The sequence below is a fragment of the Microcebus murinus genome, chromosome 16 (assembly GCF_040939455.1).
Source record: "Microcebus murinus isolate Inina chromosome 16, M.murinus_Inina_mat1.0, whole genome shotgun sequence".
Classification (NCBI taxonomy): domain Eukaryota; kingdom Metazoa; phylum Chordata; class Mammalia; order Primates; family Cheirogaleidae; genus Microcebus; species Microcebus murinus.
The window spans coordinates 58,918,283-58,935,312 of NC_134119.1; the positions used below are offsets into that span (position 1 = coordinate 58,918,283).

Below are 17,030 nucleotides of genomic sequence, written 5' to 3' on the forward strand. Positions count from 1 at the left end.
CTTGGGGAGGTATCTCCTCTTCCGCTATCCTCCTTGGCTGCACATGAAGTGGAACCGGAAGATGTGCTCTCTTTGAGACGGCAGAAGTTTTTCTCAGCCTGCTTTCTGTCTCCCAAAGTTTGGGACCTAAGAGTACCTTGTAAGCCTCCAGTCAAGTTCATGTGTAAAAAACAAAACGAAACAAAACCAAAAAACCCAGACCACATCCACAGTTCTGTTCAAGATCTTCTTCCTCCTCCTACTCCTTCTTCTTTTCTCTCTCTCTCTCTCTCTCTGTCTGTCTCATTGCAGGTAACTTAAACTCTATCAAGCATCCTTGGAGAGGCGTAGCTTTCATCTCTCTTTCACTGGAGACATTTGTCCACCTGAAAGGATGTTCTGGTAGTATCTTCATTCATTCAGAGATTTTAAACGATTGTTAATAATTATTTAACTAATGCTACAACCTTGATTTTATCCTTGCCCAGAGCTGAGTTCTAACTGGGCTTTGTCTCTCAGTGGCCAACATCCACTCCTAACTCCTGTATTCCAACTGCTTCCTCTCAAGCTGCAAGTCCATTTTAAGCTCATCATCTGCCTTCCAGAGTAGCTCAGGCAACAGTCTCCATCCTTCTGGTTTCAAATAAGTTTTCTCGTTCCCAGTGTATCTAAGCCAATGCCATGTATTTTTTTTTTTTTTTATTACATCAGCACTACCGACGTTAATTTCGGTATCAGTCTAGATAGGCTATTGGCTACTGTAATAAACTTCCCCCAAATCTCAATGACTTAAAACAATGGAGATTTGTTTCTCACTCATGCCCCGTGTCTGTTGCGGGTTGATGTCGTGATCATTCAGGGATCCAGCATGGTGGAGCAACCGCCATCTCAAACCCTTCCGGTTTCTTCAGAGGAGGAAGAAAGAGCGCTCTGCAGGATTTCAGGCCTATATTAAGTGCTCTGCCCTTCCATGACGCATAGACACTTGCTCACAAAACACTGGCCAGAGACAACTATATGGCACTACCAGTCCACCAAGCCAACAAAAGAAATGGAATTCTACTATGTCCAGGAATCTTTTGGCAAATGACAGTAATGATGATCGCAGCTAAGCTTTATTATAAGGAGTATTTCCTCTGGTGTGTCCCTTTGTAACATAAAATTAAAACCATTTCCAAAATCTTCCCATTAGTTCTTCCCTAAAGTTCCACTGGCCAGGATTGGGTCCCATGTCCAGATCTAAACGAATCCCCAAAAAGAAATGAAGTTTCCATAGTTGGCTTAAACCAATCAAGGAGGTGAAAGGCTTGTACACTAAAAACTAGAAGAGACTGCTAAAAAGAAGTTAAAGAATATCTAAATAAATGGAAAGACATCCCATATTCATGAGTAGGAAGACTTAACATTGTTAAGATGTCCCGGCAGGGTGTGGTGGCTTACGCCTATAATCCTAGCACTCTGGGAGGCTGAGGCAGGCGGATTGCTCGAGATCAGGAGTTCGAAACCAGCCTGAGCAAGAGCGAGACCCCATCTCTACTATAAATAGAAAGAAATTAATTGGCCAACTAATATATATAGAAAAAATTAGCCGGGCGGGCGTGGTGGCACATGCCTGTGGTCCCAGCTACTTGGGAGGCTGAGGCAGTAGGATCGCTTGAGCCCAGGAGTTTGAGGTTGCTGTGAGGTAGGCTGATGCCACGGCACTCACTCTAGCCTGGGCAACAGAGCGAGACTCTGTCTCAAAAAAAAAAAAAAAAAAAAAAAGTCCAATATCGCCCAAAACAATCTACAGATTTAACACAATGCCTATCACATTTCCAAGGTTCTTTTTCAAAGAAATGGAAGCAGATCCTAAAATTTGCATAGAATTGCAAGGGCCCCCCAATAACCAAAACAATCTTGGGAAAGAATAAAGTTATTTCCCAACTTTGAACAGCCGAACCCGCCTGCTAGTAGCCAGTTTGCAACCTCCCGGAGCCCGAGGGGAGGAAGCGCACGGGGTTCCCAGGATGCGCTTCCCCCGGCCGCCGTCGGGGGCCAGCAGAGGCGCGCGGAGCGCCGGGCCCACCGCTCGCGCGCCCCGCCCCACAGAGCTCCGACACAGGGGCTGGTCCCCGGGAATCCAGGGGCGGACACCGGTCCCCGGCCCCGCGCCTCCTCTCGGTCCCTTTAAGAGCCAGTTTCCGGAGGCTTGGCCTGGGGCAAGGGGTGCCCCGGGGTGGAACCAAGAGTTGGAAACGGGGAGGTGGCGAGAACTTCCTTAGTAAAATTCCAACTTTTCCTGCGCCGGATTCCCCTCCTGCGTCCCGAGGGGGCAGAGCTCCCCTCCCGCGGACTTCCCTTGGCTCTTTACGTCATCCAGCTAGGGGGGCACACGGAGGCCCGAAGCGCCTCCCTGCACCCTGACCCGAGGATCCCAGAGCGGTTGGAAAAGTCAGGCGCTACCGCCTGGCCCCTCCCCGCAGGGCGCACCTAGGCAGGTCCATCGCCAGCCGGGGAGGGGGGTGTGGGCAGGAAGGAACAGGTGCGCGGCGGGACCCTCCCCCGCCCAACAGGTGGATCGCCCCAAGTGGAGCTCGCTTCTCGTGGAGCTCGGTCCGCTCAGCTCGGCTCGAGCGGGAGGGGGCGTCCCCCGTCCCGAGCGCCCTCCCAGGGAGCCGGCCACTTGGTCCCGGCCCTGGGGGCCGGAGCGCACCTGGGTCAGCCCACTTCCGGGGAGGGAGGCGGAGGAGCCCCTCCCCACCGCCCACCCCGGAGCCCGGCCCTCGGCTCCCACCCTTGTGTACCTGGGCGGATCCATTCCCCAGGGCGCGCGGGGGCGGGTGGCTCGGAGAGCCGCACTGGGCCAAGGCATTTTCTCCCGATAGCTGAAAGCCTGCGCTTCGTCCACGTTGTCTCCGTTCCTTAAAACTTCTAGAACGCGGCGGGGTGGACTTGGAATAGGGACGAGGAACGGAAGCGAGAAGGGGAGGAGCGTGCACCCCTCCCGGCCGTGGCGCGCGCCGCGCCCCCTACCCTCCTCCGGTACTTGGGAAGGGACTCGCGGGCCGGGCGCGCCTAGACGGCCGCGATGGCCGCGATGGCGCTGGTGGCCCGCGGGCTCTGCCGAGGGCTGGGCTCCCACCCGGCCGCCCCAGGCCGGGGCGCGGTCGTCTTCCTGTGGCTCCTTCTGAGCACCTGGTGCACAGGTACACGGCGCGGGGTCCCCTGCGCTGCGGGACGGCGGGGGGGGGTCTCCAGAGCGGGATGGGTAGAGTCGCCTGCGGCCGAGGCGGCGGGAGCGCGGAGGGGGGAGGGGGCAGGGACCAGGACCTCCGGATCCACTGGATCTTCGGAAATCCCGCGTGCGCCGGGCTGGGGGGAATGCCCGGCCCGCGGAGGGGAGCGCTTCCCCGCCCTCGTCTGGAGATAGCAGGAAGTGAAACTCCCGGGACGGTGAGTCCCGGCGCTGCAGGGAGAACGCGACCCTTTGTGGGGTGAAGGGCCGCCATAGCGCTGAGCGTCGGAGTAACGGGGACAGGGCGCGAGGGCCGGATCGGACGCTTCCTGGAGGGAGAGACCGAGAAGCAGTGTCCCGGCCTCGGGTGGGGTGGGTGTGGGCCCGGGGGCCTCCCAGCCCCACCCACCTCCCGCGGCCTCCGAGTATCTGCACGTAAGAGTCCGGGAGGATGGACTCCTGGACTCGAAACCCTGTCTGCTGGCAAGCTTCCACCTGGGTCCGATGCTTGTTTGTGTGGGGTCAGGGGCTTTATCTTTCAGCCAGCTCTTTGGGCACGGTCCTTTCAGATGGCCTTGGGTAGGATGGGGTCCCCCCCGAGGCTGACGGAGATATCGTGGGGGCTTTAGCCACTGCCCCGCAAAGCAGTTCCATCAGACAGCTCCAGAATTTTCCCTCCAAATTCAAAAAACCCTGGGTGACTTGGAACCCTGGGTGGTTTGAAGTGGCCCTGGGGCACTGGTGGCACCGCAGTGGCCACTTGGGTTTCCCCGGGCGGGCCACAGGGGGAGGCCCTTCTCCGAGAGAGAGTGGCCAAGGGGACAGGGAACCGGGGTGGTTCGGAGGCCACGGGCTGGGGTCAGAGATGGACAGAGGGTTCCAAGGACACGGGCCATCTGTGCACCTGCCCCTACAGCCCCAGGGGCCTATGAAGTGGGCATGATTATTGTGGCCGCTGCCACGGTTCTGGGGATCAGGGAAGATCTCGTGCCGGGTGTTCAGTAAAGCCGCATGCTTGTGTGAAGCTGGCGACAAGTGACGCCGCCCCTTCCCGTTGGGGCGCTTGCCTGAGCTCCCCGCAGTCCCTGCTGACTCTCCTCTTGCCCTCAGCTCCTCCTGCCAGCGCCATCCAGGTGACCGTGTCAGACCCCTACCACGTGGTGATCCTGTTCCAGCCGGTGACCCTGCCCTGCACCTACCAGGTGACCACGTCCCCCACGGTGCCCATCGTGATCTGGAAGTACAAGTCATTCTGCCGGGACCGCATCGCCGACGCCTTCTCCCCGGCCAGCGCTGACAACCAGCTCAATGCCCAGGTGGCGGCTGGTAACCCGGGCTACAACCCCTACGTGGAGTGCCAGGACAGCGTGCGCACCGTCAGGGTGGTGGCCACCAAGCAGGGCAACGCCGTGACCCTGGGAGAGTACTACCAGGGCCGGAGGATCACCATCACCGGAAGTACGTCGGGCGGGGCTGGGGGGGGGCGTCGGGGCTGGGCTTGCGTGGGGGGGGGCTGGGGGCGCCCTGTGTCCAGCCTGGGGTCCCCACCCAAAAGCTCCTGAGAGCCAGTGTCTTAAAGGACCGGCGAAGGGAGCCGTCCTTCCTCCTATCCGTCCACCCATTCCTTTTATTTAACAACAAAGCCTTGCCGAGCACGTAATACACCTGGGGTTGTTCTCGGCCCTGGCGATGCAGCAGTAACCCAAATCATCCCGTTGCAGTGAGAGAGACAAACACAACTTAGACGGTCAAGTGCTTGAAGGTACAGGAAACTGGGCAGTGGAGGGAGAGGCAGGGGTTCGTTCTATTATCGTGGCGGTAATGGCGAACAATGAGAAGGAGGATTTATATAAGTAACCACCTACAGAGGGTCTCCCGTGTGCCAGGCTGTCATCCAGGTAGGAATGGTCTGAAGCTGGGACCCGGCAGCCCCGAGAGCTCTTGTTTGTGACCACAACGCAGCCTCCTGATAGGGGGCACCTGCTGGGACTCAGTAAGGGGCAGGGGGACTCATTCATTCATTCATTCATTCATTCATTCACCCGTTCAGGGTTTACCCAGCACCTACTATGTGCCAGGCACTGTAGTAGGTGCTGGGGGTAGCGTGGTGATCGGGACGGCCAAGGTCCCCGTCCTCAAGGACATGACATTCTAGGGCGACGTGCTGTATGGGACGGCTTGGGCGCGCCCACCTTACGACCCCTGTGAATGTGATTTGAGGAGGGACTGGGCTGGGCCTGAAGAATCTAGAAGGCAGAGGGGAAGGCGGGGGGACAGTGGGCCTGGGATGAGGGCTCACCCAGTTAACGGCTGCGTCTTTCGCTGTCTGTGACAAGGGTTAGAGTGGAAGTCTTGGGCGTGGGGGCAGGCGGGGGAGGGAGCATCCTGGTGCAGACCCTGAGAAACCAGGTCATGGCGCATGCTCCTTCCTTCGTGGGGCAGAACAGGGATGAGAGGCAGCGTTCCAGGGACAGCCTGTCCGTCCTGCTCCGGGGGAGGGACCAGCCTTGCTTGCCCTGAATTCCCATGGGCGGTTCAGCCTGTAAGCAAACATCCCACTGTTCTTGAGGATGGAGGGCTTCTTGGGGGGGGAGGGGTTTCAACCTATACCGGCCCCCTCCCCTCTAACCCAGGAGCTGCCCCAGTGCAGACCAGGCAGGACTGCCCAGCCCCTGTCGGGACAACCCTAACGCTGAGTGGGAGTGGCACAAAACTCCAGAACGACCCTCGGGCTGTATGGGTGGGGACCCCTTTGAGCTCCAGTCCTGGGTCTTCCACGCTCCTGGACCTGGGTCCTGGCATGCCACAGGCCCTGGTGGGCAAACACCCATTGTGTGCCCGTCCTTTCAGGAAACCAGCACCCGGGAGACTTCCTCCCTTTCAGCTGTGAGGACGGGGAGAGGCAGACTTCCCTGTGGTCCTAGGTTCTAAAAGTGAAAGGGCCTGGGCCAACCAGCAAGGTGCTCACCCTCCAGGTGTCCCTCGGGTCCGGGTGGGTCCTGCCTCCCTTCCATTCATTCTTCCCTGCATTGGGTGACGTGGGGCGCCTGGAAAGGACCCCCGTTTCTACCTCTCAGGCTCTTTGGGGCCCCTGTGCCCCCCTTTCTCAGCAGCACGGGAGCAGAGGGCCATGAGACCTCTGAAATCGTGGGGGCCACCTCTGCCACCTGTCAAGAGGGGACCAGAGGCCTGGCTCCCGAGCCCAGCAGAGACCTGGCATCTTCTCCCTGCACCTGAAACAGTTAAAGCCGTGCCTGGCCCGTGTGATCTCAGGGCCAGCTGGGGACCGGGAGCAGAATAGGGTGCGCCTTGCAGGAAGGAGGTGGCCCCAGGCCTGGGGATTGATCTAAAGAAGCCGGAAAGTCGTGTCTTTTGTGGGTTTTGAAAACATCATTCAGGCCAAACAAAACGCATCCAGGCCCAGACCCGGCCCAGGAGACTCCCGGATCTCAGCTCCTGGGCCTGGCGGGGGCTTCCCGCCCACCCCCCGGCTTCCGGCAGGGACCAGCTCTTGAGCTCCGGTGCTGGACAGGTGTGGTCAGGTCTGCTCTAAAGGTACAGGTGGAAAAATAATGGCCCAAGAGGGCACTGTGGAAAAACTGGGGGATTCAGGAGAATCTGGAGTTTTTTGAGGATTCAGTGAAAGAATGTGTGCAAAGGGGCCTGGCGCGTAGTAAGAGCTTGATCACCGGAGGCATGTCCCCAACTCCTTCCCTTCTGCTCCGAACGCCACCTCATCCGCAGGCCTGCCCTGGCCTCCTTGTTTAAAATAGAAACAGCCCCTGGCTCCGCGCCTGCCTGGTACTCCGTGTCTGCCTTCCCCGATCCATTCTCTGAACTGCTTATCACTGTCTGATATGTGACGTAGCTAGATTTTTTTATTTGTCTCTTTCCCAGTTAGAACCTGAGCTCTGTAAGGCAAGGATTCCTATCTGCTCTTCACGGCGGTGGCTCGCAAATATTTTGGTCTTGGAGTCTCTGTGCGCTCATAATTATTGAGGCCCTCAATAATTTATAGCCAGCACACTGAGAGGAGTTTAAGAAATGTTTTAATGACAATAATAAAGTCATTATTATTATAGGGGTTAACATAAATACCATGCTTTTTATGGAAAAAAAAAAAAAGAAAATATATGTTCCAAAACCAAACACTTTTTTTTTTTTTTTTTTTTTTTTTTGAGACAGAGTCTCATTTTGTTGCCCTGGCTAGAGTGAGTGCCGTGGCGTCAGCCTAGCTCACAGCAACCTCCAACTCCTGGGCTCAAGTGATCCTCCTGCCTCAGCCTCCCAAGTAGCTGGGACTATAGGCGTGCGTCACCATGCCCGGCTAATTTTTTGAATATATATTTTTAGTTGGTTAATTAATTTCTTTCTATTTTTAGTAGAGACGGGGTCTCGCTCAGGCTGGTTTAGAACTCCCGACCTCAAGCAATCCACCCGCCTCGGCCTCCCAGAGTGCTGGGATTACAGGCGTGAGCCACCGAGCCCGGCCCAAACACGTTTAAATGAGAAGAGCGGAATTGTTTGATAGTTGTGCAAGTCTCTGAAGTCAGGCTGAATAGGAGAGGCTGGATTCTCAAAGCTACTTCAGTGTCTGTCTTATGCCGCTTGTGGCTCTGGAGGACTCTACAGTACTCTCTGAAAAGGGAAATAACATTTTGGCATTATTATGCAAATAATGTTGGGCCTAGTGTGGTGGCTCACACCTGTAATCCCTGCACTTTGAGAGGTTGAGGTAGGAGGATCGCTTGAGGCCAGAAGTTCGAGACCAGCCCAGGCAACCTATGGGGACCCCATCTCTAAAAGAAAAAAAAATTTTTCTCTTCTAAAGATGACATATTTTTAAAAAAGAAAATAACTTTGACCTCAGGGGTCTTCTAGAAAGGTCTCAGGGAACCCCACAGGCCACACTTTGACAACCGTTGCTCTCTAGGATACCAAGTGTCTCAAATACTGCGTAGAACACAGGCTGCACCCGGCAATTATTTGTTGGGTGTTGGGTGAATGGATCAAGTGTGTATTTGCACGTAGCCCTGTGCCCGGAATGCTGGGACAGACGACAAAGGTCAAGGAAGGTCAGCACGAGGAGAGGGTATGTTCATTTCTGCTCCTGGCCTGGCCCCGTGTTGGGCGCTGGGGGACCAGCAGCGACGGAGACAGACCAGCTCCAGTGGCGTGGGGCCGGCATTCTCTCGGGGTGATGGGCGGTTAGCCCCAAAGCTGGGTGACTGATGCACCTCGGGGCTTGGGCATGGGAGCCGCGGCCCAAGCAGGAGCCCCTCATGGTGGTGACAGTGCCGAGGCCACTGCATCTGGAGTCTCGTGAGTGGGGGGGACGGTGGGGTCACTGAGGCTGGCTTGACAGCCAGAGGCTGGGTCATGCCAGGGGCCTCGTGGGCCTGGGGTAGCTGTCTGGAACAGCGTGGACAGGTTTTCCGTGGACAAGAGGCCTGCCTTCCGAGGAGGGAAGAAGGCTTGGGTTCTTGCATTCCTTGAGCAGTTGTTGACGCATGTCCCGGTGGGCGCCAGGTGGTGCCGATGGGGCACCCTCAGTTACTGCTCTTGGGCAGGTGGGGGGGGCAAGGGGTTCATGGGCAGGCAGGGTGCCAGAAACACCTCCACGGGCAGGCAGGTGGCCAGGAACAGGAGCGGCTGGGAAGGAAGCGGCTGTGGAACTGAGGGCATCTCCTGGCGGTGATGTTCACCCCTGGCCTGTCACTGTCCCCCTGGGCCTAGGCAGAGCTGCCCAGTGGGTGCCCCGTCCCATGCTGGTGAGCGCCTGCAGGTATTTAGCTAATTAGGGCCTGAGGAGCAGCGAGGAAACCGGATGTGGTGAAAGACTTTGATGAACTAAAGGCATAATTAACAGGTTCCCTGTCTGGGACTGCTTCGGCCCAGAGCGTCCCCAAGCCCCGGGCCTGACCCGGAATGTGGGGAGGGAGGGAGGGAATGGACGGGCGACTGGGAGGGTCTCAGGCTCTGTCTCCCACACGGACACACCCGCTCTTTAAGGCCGCCTGGGCATCTCCTGCCTTCTGGAATCTGATCCATCTCTGCCTCCTTGCTCTGGGCCTGTCCCCTGGGTCTACATTAGGCTCCGTGCAGAGCACGGCGGGGCTCCGGCTCTGACAGGTGGCACAGAGATGGCTCTAAGTTGTCTCTGGAGCCAGAATGTCCCTGTCCCACCACTGACGGGCTGCATGACTTTGGGGAGATTAGGTGATCTCCCCAGACCTGGTGTCTCATCTACAAAACAGGAATGCCAACGGCACAGACTTCTTGGAATAACCTGAGTATTTAGAACAGGGCATAAAGGGCAGCGTGCCCTTGTGAGAATCCTGTCATTGTCACTCGATTCACGTGCAGTGCTGGGAGCAGCGGGGGGGGGGGGGGGGCCGTGGCCCTGCTGGGGTCAGGTGGCCCCACCCTTGAGGTGCCCTTGTGCCTTCTCCTCCTGATCCAGATGCCGACCTGACCTTTGACCAGACGGCCTGGGGGGACAGCGGTGTGTATTACTGCTCCGTGGTCTCGGCCCAGGACCTCCAGGGGAACAACGAGGGGTACGCGGAGCTCATCGTCCTTGGTGAGTGGGGCTGGGCCCCGAGAGCCTGGAAAGGGGGAGGGCACGGCCCTTCTGTCCACCTCTGCCTGTCTGCCCTCTAGCTCGCCCTCTGGGCTCTGTCGCCTGCTTTGCTCTCCTCTCGGCGCCGCCAGTCACTTGGGCTTTTTTGGACCCTGCACCCCAGGCAGGGACCCCTCGCCACAGGGCTTCCCTCCAGCCAGAGCCAGACCAGGAGTGCAGAGAAATGGGGACTCGGCCTCTTCCCAGTCTTCAGTTTTTGAACATCCAGATGTGACCAGAGTTGACTGGCAGTGAGTGAGGATGGTCGGTTGTGTGTAAAATCACAGGGAGGCTGGGCCACCTCCCGCCACGGCCCCAGGGCCACACGTCACCCCGGAGTCCCCTGCCAGAGAGCACGCACCTTGCTGTCCGCCCTGCTGGGACGGCCGGGTGGCTTGCAGAGAGAGAGTGAGTTTGAGTGAGACTGAAAGGAGGCCGGCCCCAGATGCCCAGGGGCAGAATGGGGGTCCTGGCTGTGGGGCAGGATGTGGAGGGGACATCGCCACTGGCCAGCTGCCCTGCTGCGGCCGCCACACGAAGTCTCGCGTGGCCTGTGGGCCGCCGTCCCGACGTGTGTGTGAATAAGCATGTGACTGGGACCGAGTTCCAGGATGCTTGTGCCACACGACAGTTCGCGTGTGCACCAGTGGCCCAGGAACCTCCACGTGTCGCCTGGCGAAACACACCACCCGCATCCGCAGTTCCCAGCATTTAGTCTCGGGGCCTGTTCATACTCTCAAAAATTATCGAGGGTCTCCAAGAGTTTTTGTTGTAAGTTTTTGTGGGTTACAGCCCCAGTTGCTTAATGTATTAGAAATTGAAACGGGGAAGAAACTGAAACACACAGGCTGTTGGCCTACGGGGCGATGACGTCGTCACGTCATGGAGCCTTGGGAAAACTCCCCGTGCGCGCACGAGTGAACGAGAATGAAAAGGCACGTGACATCTTAGTGTCACCAAGTTTTGGCCAAATGGCCAGGACCCCACTTGGAGAGCCACTGATGGACACGTGTCCTGCCCCGTGGCAGGGGCAGGCGGTGCCACACGTGTGAGCTCTGGAGGGGCTTTGTGGGCGCAGAACCAGGCGTGTGGCCCTTCCGAGACACAAGGGTTGCGGGACACAGAGCTCCCGGCCCCCAAGGGGAGGCACAGGTGGAAGACATTTGCAGGTGATGATTCAGGAACTGAGATCAAGATTGCATTGTTATAAAGACAATTCGTTATTATACATTTTTTTCCCGATTTTAAGATAAAACATTTTCGTGGGCCCCAGGGCTAAGGATCAGGACTCTGCCTTGTCACCTGGGCGGGGACTCTTTGGGGTGCTAGGACCCATGTGTGATGAAAAGATGGGGTGTCTGGGCTGAGGTCGAGCCTTCAGAACGCCACGGGACGTGCCGGAACCCTCCGTGGCGTGACAGCAGGGGACTGTGAGACGGAAGTCACACACCGACCAGCCCCCCACATCTGGGCAGGGGTGGAGGGCAGGAGCCACAAGCCAGGTCTCTCCTGGGCCACCGGCCCTTCCCCACTTCAGGGCACACCTTGGACTTGGGCGGCTGGGGCTGGGTTTAGGGGCGGGGCAGCCTGGGCTGGCTCCTGCCAGCATAATCTCCTGTCTCTCTTTTGTCCCTCCAGGCAGGACCTCTGGGGTGGCTGAGCTCTTACCTGGTTTTCAGGCGGGGCCCTTGGAAGGTATGGGGGGTGGAGTCTTCTCTCTGGGGTCCGCACACACCATTTATGGCGACCGACTCGGCTGTTCCCCCTCCCAACTAAACCCCGCGTGCTGTGGACCCCCCCACTAACCCGGCCTGATGCGGACTGAGTAGCACGTAGTGACCGACGACGGGCTCTGGGGCTGGGCGGGCGGCAGAGGGCCCGGGGTGCAGGCGGGGCTCCCGTGACTGGCGCCTGCAGTGCTCTTCGGGGACTGGGCAGCAGGCTCTCTCTCTTCCGTCCCGGAGCAACCGTCTGTCTTGCTGTGGCCGGGGTGCCTGCTGCTTTCCGCCTTGTCTGGTTGAACCCCCGGGGGACTGGCCTGGAGTGCAGGGGGGTGGGCGCCCCGCTGCTGCTGAGCCCGGTCTCCAGCGGCAGGTTCCCCGCGAGCTTTGCACGTGGCCGCCTGCGCCGCCCTGCTCCGGCTGTGCTCTCCCAGACCTCCCGCTCAGGGCCTCTGCTCGTCTCCCCGCAGACTGGCTCTTCGTGGTCATGGTCTGCCTGGCCGCCTTCCTCGTCTTCCTCCTCCTGGGCATCTGCTGGTGTCAGTGCTGCCCGCACACCTGCTGCTGTTACGTCCGGTGCCCCTGCTGCCCCGACAAGTGCTGCTGCCCGGAGGCCCGTAAGTCCCCGCTCGTGACCGCCCCTCCTGGCCTCCCTCCTGGGTCCGGGTCCGAGGGGAGGAGGTCGCTGTCTCCCTGCCCCCCACCCCCCAGCGCCACCGGTCTGGAGGTTATAAGGTTAACAACCGGGAAAAAGCAGGCCAAGGAGGGTCTGCTATTTCAGATGATCGTTTACTTAATCCAGCTTTCAGTTTATTTTGAATTTTCATTTATTTTGAGTGTTTTGAATAATATAATCCATGCACGTGGTAAAAAGGAAACGCCCAATGGTATAAGATAGTCACATGGAAGTAAAGCTCCCTTTAAAAACAAAATCTTCAGCCGGGCGCGGTGGCTCACGCCTGTAATCCCAGCACTCTGGGAGGCCGAGGCGGGTGGATTGCTCAAGGTCAGGAGTTCGAAACCAGCCTGAGCAAGAGCGAGACCCCGTCTCTACTATAAATAGAAACAAATTAATTGGCCAACTAATATATATAGATAAAATTAGCCGGGTATGGTGGCACATGCCTGTAGTCCCAGCTACTCGGGAGGCTGAGGCAGGAGGATTGCTTGAGCCCAGGAGATTGAGGTTGCTGTGAGCTAGGCTGACGCCACGGCACTCACTCTAGCCTGGGCAACAAAGCGAGACTCTGTCTCAAAAAAAAAAAAAAAAAAATCTTCAGCAAAAAAAAGAAACTAAACAAGGGTTGTAGCGCCCCATAATTTAAGCAAATTTTTTTAAAAGCACGTGTCCACGCAGACACCACACGGTTCGCCCAGCTGCTCTAAGGGCCCCTGGGGAGGGCTGGGAGTGGGTGTGGGGCTGGGGCTGAAGGTGGAGGAAGCAAACCAAACAGGAGGGCAAGGGAGAAGAAAGAGTCCCCTTCTCGGGGACCATAGCTGTCACCAGTCCCTAGTTTTGTTCAGGAGAGTGTCCGAGTTAGGCCAGCATCTCTGTGACAACAAAAGGCCAGGCCACCGCTGCGAGCACGGGCAGGTGGAGGTTTGCAGCCAGCTCCACGCCTGACCTGCTCAGAAGCCCAGTGAGTGACTTTCCCTCCCCGAGGCTCAGTGTCCTCGCCTGGAAGATGGGGCTGGTGGCAGAGCTTGTCACACCGGCTACACCTAGGGATTTGCCTAAGTCACCTGCACAGCATTTGGCTCGGGGCTTGGCTCATTCCTCGCACACTGGCTGTCGGGCACTGCCGCCGTCTGCCTCAGCTGTGACCGAGGACCTACCATGTTTCCCCGAAAACAAGACCTACCCACAAAATAAGCCCTAGCAGGATTTCTAAGCATGTGCACAATAGAAGCCTCACCCCGAAAATAAGCCCTAGTGGTGGGCGTGGGTACGCAGTGCGTCTGCACAAGCCGTGCGTTTCGTCGCGGAGCAGTCAAGAAGACGGGCAGCCCTTCTCATCTGCCCCATCGTGACAGCTGCTGTCCCAAAGGTGACCGGAAAGGTGCAGGCAGCTCCACCAACAAGGTTGGCTCCCCTTGTCAGGTCCCAGCCACCCTGTGTGGGCTGCAAGCTAACACATCCCCTGAATAGAAGACCCTGTCTTATTTTCGGGGAAACACGGTAGGTGCCAGACCGAACCCTGCTCAGACAGACAGCAGTCCCTCTCTGAGCCCCGTCTCCTTCTCTGTAAGGCCCCAACCTGATGGGGTGTTGGGAGTGTTAAGGGAAGACTGTCCGAAAGTGGCCAGCACGGGGTGGCGGCTCAGTCCCTGTGGCTAGTTGTATAATCTCGGGGCTGGGCACCCTGGCTCCTCTGCGACAGTTCTGCCGGCCATCCCCACCCCTCCGTTGTCACGTTCAGCTGAGAGCTCCTGGCTCAGGCGGTGGGTGTTAGTCCATCTCCCAGATGGGCTGCAACCAACTTTGTAGTTAGCTCATTAATTAGGACGCGGCCTGCAGCCAGGACTGCAAACGCCTGCCCGTGGCTGCATTCCTCTGTCCCCATGCCACGTTTCTTCCATCCGGAGACCCTGGCACTCCAGCCAGATGTCCCGTTAACTCCCTGACAGAGGGCCTGTAACTTCTGCCCCTGTAGACCTGTCAGGGGACATCACCTCCCTCTGCTAACTATACAATGGCAGGTCACCCGAGCTAACGAGGGGCTTCTAGGTAGGGCTGTGCACTTAGCCTTCTGCTTTCAAAACGGTCAGGGGAAGGGAGCCTTTGAGCCCATCTCCCCCTTCCACTTTCCTGTTCAAGTCCCGGGGCGGAAGCAACCTGCCTAGGACCCACCGACTTCGAGCAGCCACGGGAGCCCAGCCTCCCTCTCGCCAGGGGGAGGAAGGAAGCAGGGAGGATTTGCCCTTGAGCTGTCAAGCCTAGAGCCTGGCACCGGCAGGGAGGGGGTGCGGGTGTGGCCCGGGAGTTGGAAACACTGGAGAGATTTTGCTGCTCGGCCAAGTTAACTCCTGAGGCTCCTGCCTCAGACTGACTCCCATTTCGTCTGGGGCTGGAAGGGGACACAGCGGGGAGGACCCAGCAGGTCTGAGTGCACCGAGTGGGCAGGGGCTCCTCCCAGATGACTCATTCTTCTAGAGCAGGGGCTCGGCCACCAACAGGGGTACTTGATCCCGGTTGTGGGGACGGTGGTGGACCCTGCACACGGGCTTTATCTAAAGGGGCAGCTCTGTCCGCTGTCGCCCTGTAAGCAGGCAGCCCAGGGTGGCCACATCTTCCACTAAGTCAGCTGGAGAGTTGGAATCTTACGTGAAACCTTTTGATTGTCACATGTTGGCGAACCACCCTGTTGTCCAGCCAAGCACGCTGGCCATGCCACACTGGGGCTGGGGCTGCCAGCGTGCACTGCCTACTCTCAAACCTCTACGAGGACTCACACAGGAGGTGGGGATGTGGTGAAGCCGATGTCCCCTAGCCTCAGGGATGCTGCAGAAATGCAATGAGGACCAGCAGGGACCCGAGTGCCTAGGAAAGGTTTACAGCAGAGGGGGCGTTGGAAAGGTTAGGCCCATGTCCCTCCAGAAGCCCCATGGGTGGAAGGCAGCGAGCGTGGCTCCTGCCCACTTTCTCATGCAACTGTGTGTGTCCTCCCAGTGTATGCGGCCGGCAAAGCAGCCACCTCAGGCGTCCCAAGCATCTATGCCCCCAGCACCTACGCACACCTCTCCCCAGCCAAGACCCCGCCCCCACCAGCCATTATTCCCATGGGCCCTGTCTACAACGGGTACCCTGGAGGGTACCCTGGAGACTTCGACAGGAGCAGCTCAGGTGAGGCCGGGGGGCATGGGTGGGGGCTGGGAACGGAGGCAAGAGTGGACAGGTGGACTGGGGTGGGAGGAGGGGCTGGGAACCCAGGGCTTCCTGCCCGGTGGACAGCCACTGACAGCCAGTCTCGCCTAGTCGGAGGCCACAGCTCCCAGGTACCCCTGCTTCGTGACGTGGACAGCAGTGTGACCTCAGGTGAGAACCCATCATTCTGAGGTTGGGCACGCCTGTGGGGGAAAGGGCCGAGTCAGCATCGTTCCTTCCAAGCTGACCACCTGCCACCCCTTGTCCCTAGAAGTCCGCAGCGGCTACAGGATTCAGGCCAACCAGCAGGACGACTCCATGCGGGTCCTGTACTACATGGAGAAAGAGCTGGCCAACTTTGACCCTTCCCGACCTGGGCCCCCCAATGGCCGCGTGGAGCGGGGTGAGCTTGGGGTCTGAGGGGGAGGGGGAACTCCCTGATACCTGCCCTTCCCATGCTGGCTGCAGTCCCTGGACACCGTCCCTCCTTTCCTACCCCTGCAGAGTTATGAGCCAGGAGGGTGACACAGCTGGACCTCAGGCTCCCGACCTTAAGTCCTAGCCTCCCCCCAGCAGTGACACCCCCCTTTCCTTACAGCCATGAGTGAAGTCACCTCCCTTCATGAGGACGACTGGCGACCTCGCCCTTCGCGGGGCCCCGCCCTCACCCCCATCCGGGATGAGGAGTGGGGTCGCCGCTCCCCCCAGAGTCCCCGGAGGTGGGAGCAGGAGCCCCCGGGAGGCGCGGGAGGCGGCTGGCGCGCCGGGCGGCCGCGGGCGCACTCCGTGGATGCTCTGGATGACCTGCGGCCCGGCTCCGCCGAGTCGGGGCGCTGCTCGCCCCCAAGCAGCGCGCGGCGAGGCCGGGCCTACGGGCCCCCGCGAAGCCGCAGCCGCGACGACCTCTACGAGCAGGACGAGCCGAGGGACTTCCCGCGCCCCCGGGGCGCCCACCTCGAGGACGGCAGGGCGCGCTGCCCGCGGCCCCGGGACCCTCGGGACGACGGCTCCAGGGCGGGGGGCCCCCAGTACGACGGGCGGCTGCTCGAAGAGGCCTTGCGGAAAAAGGGGTCTGGGGAGAGGAGGCCGCGCCGGGACGAGGAGGAGGAGGAGGAGGAAGGCCACTACCCCCCCGCGCCCCCGCCCTACTCGCCCTACGAGACCGACTCGCAGGCGTCCCGGGAGCGGAGGCTGAAGAAGGTGAGCGCCCTGGCCGCGCCCCCTCCCGGCCCGCCCGCCCCGCTCAACCCGCCCCGCCGCCCCGCTCACGCCCTGTCTCCCTCCTTTGCAGAGCCTGGCCCTGAGTCGGGAGAGTCTCGTCGTCTGACCTCGCCTTTTGTACGTAGCTTTTGTACTTTGTTTGTTTTTTAACTGGAAGCGACACTGATGAAGCGCCTCCCCCGTCAAGCCTCAATAAAGTCTGTGACCACAGGCCGAGTCTGAGCGGAGCGTCTGTCTCGCCCGTCCGCGGGCCCCGGCGTCCCGGCCGGGCGGAAGGGAGCCGCCGCGCCGGCCTCCGCCCGAGTACGTGCCCCGCGCCGCCTCCGCCCGGCCCTGCGTGCGCGCGCCGGCCCCGCCCCGACGTGCGCATGCGCCCCGCGCCCCCCCGCCCTCGCGCACGGCCGC

The 17,030-nt window shown here is 59.3% G+C and overlaps 1 protein-coding gene across 4 annotated transcripts; it reads left to right on the plus strand.

Annotated features, from left to right (window-relative positions):
- Positions 1 to 2,762: 2,762 nt before the first annotated feature.
- LSR (lipolysis stimulated lipoprotein receptor) lies at positions 2,763 to 16,836 on the plus strand. 4 transcript variants are annotated; one of them, XM_012775052.3, is made up of 10 exons: positions 2,763 to 3,167; positions 4,307 to 4,654; positions 9,660 to 9,779; positions 11,457 to 11,513; positions 12,010 to 12,156; positions 15,210 to 15,383; positions 15,516 to 15,575; positions 15,679 to 15,807; positions 16,003 to 16,604; positions 16,696 to 16,836. In XM_012775052.3, exons 1-10 carry the CDS (start codon positions 3,050 to 3,052, stop codon positions 16,729 to 16,731), a joined length of 1,791 nt encoding a protein of 596 aa, XP_012630506.2. In that variant the 5' UTR covers positions 2,763 to 3,049; the 3' UTR covers positions 16,732 to 16,836. The 4 variants fall into 4 exon arrangements, with proteins under 4 accessions (XP_012630506.2, XP_012630505.2, XP_012630507.2 ...); XM_012775051.3 differs by having other exon boundaries at positions 2,764 to 3,167; positions 15,676 to 15,807; XM_012775053.3 differs by lacking the exon at positions 11,457 to 11,513 and having other exon boundaries at positions 2,764 to 3,167; positions 15,676 to 15,807.
- The last annotated feature ends 194 nt before the right edge of the window (positions 16,837 to 17,030 follow it).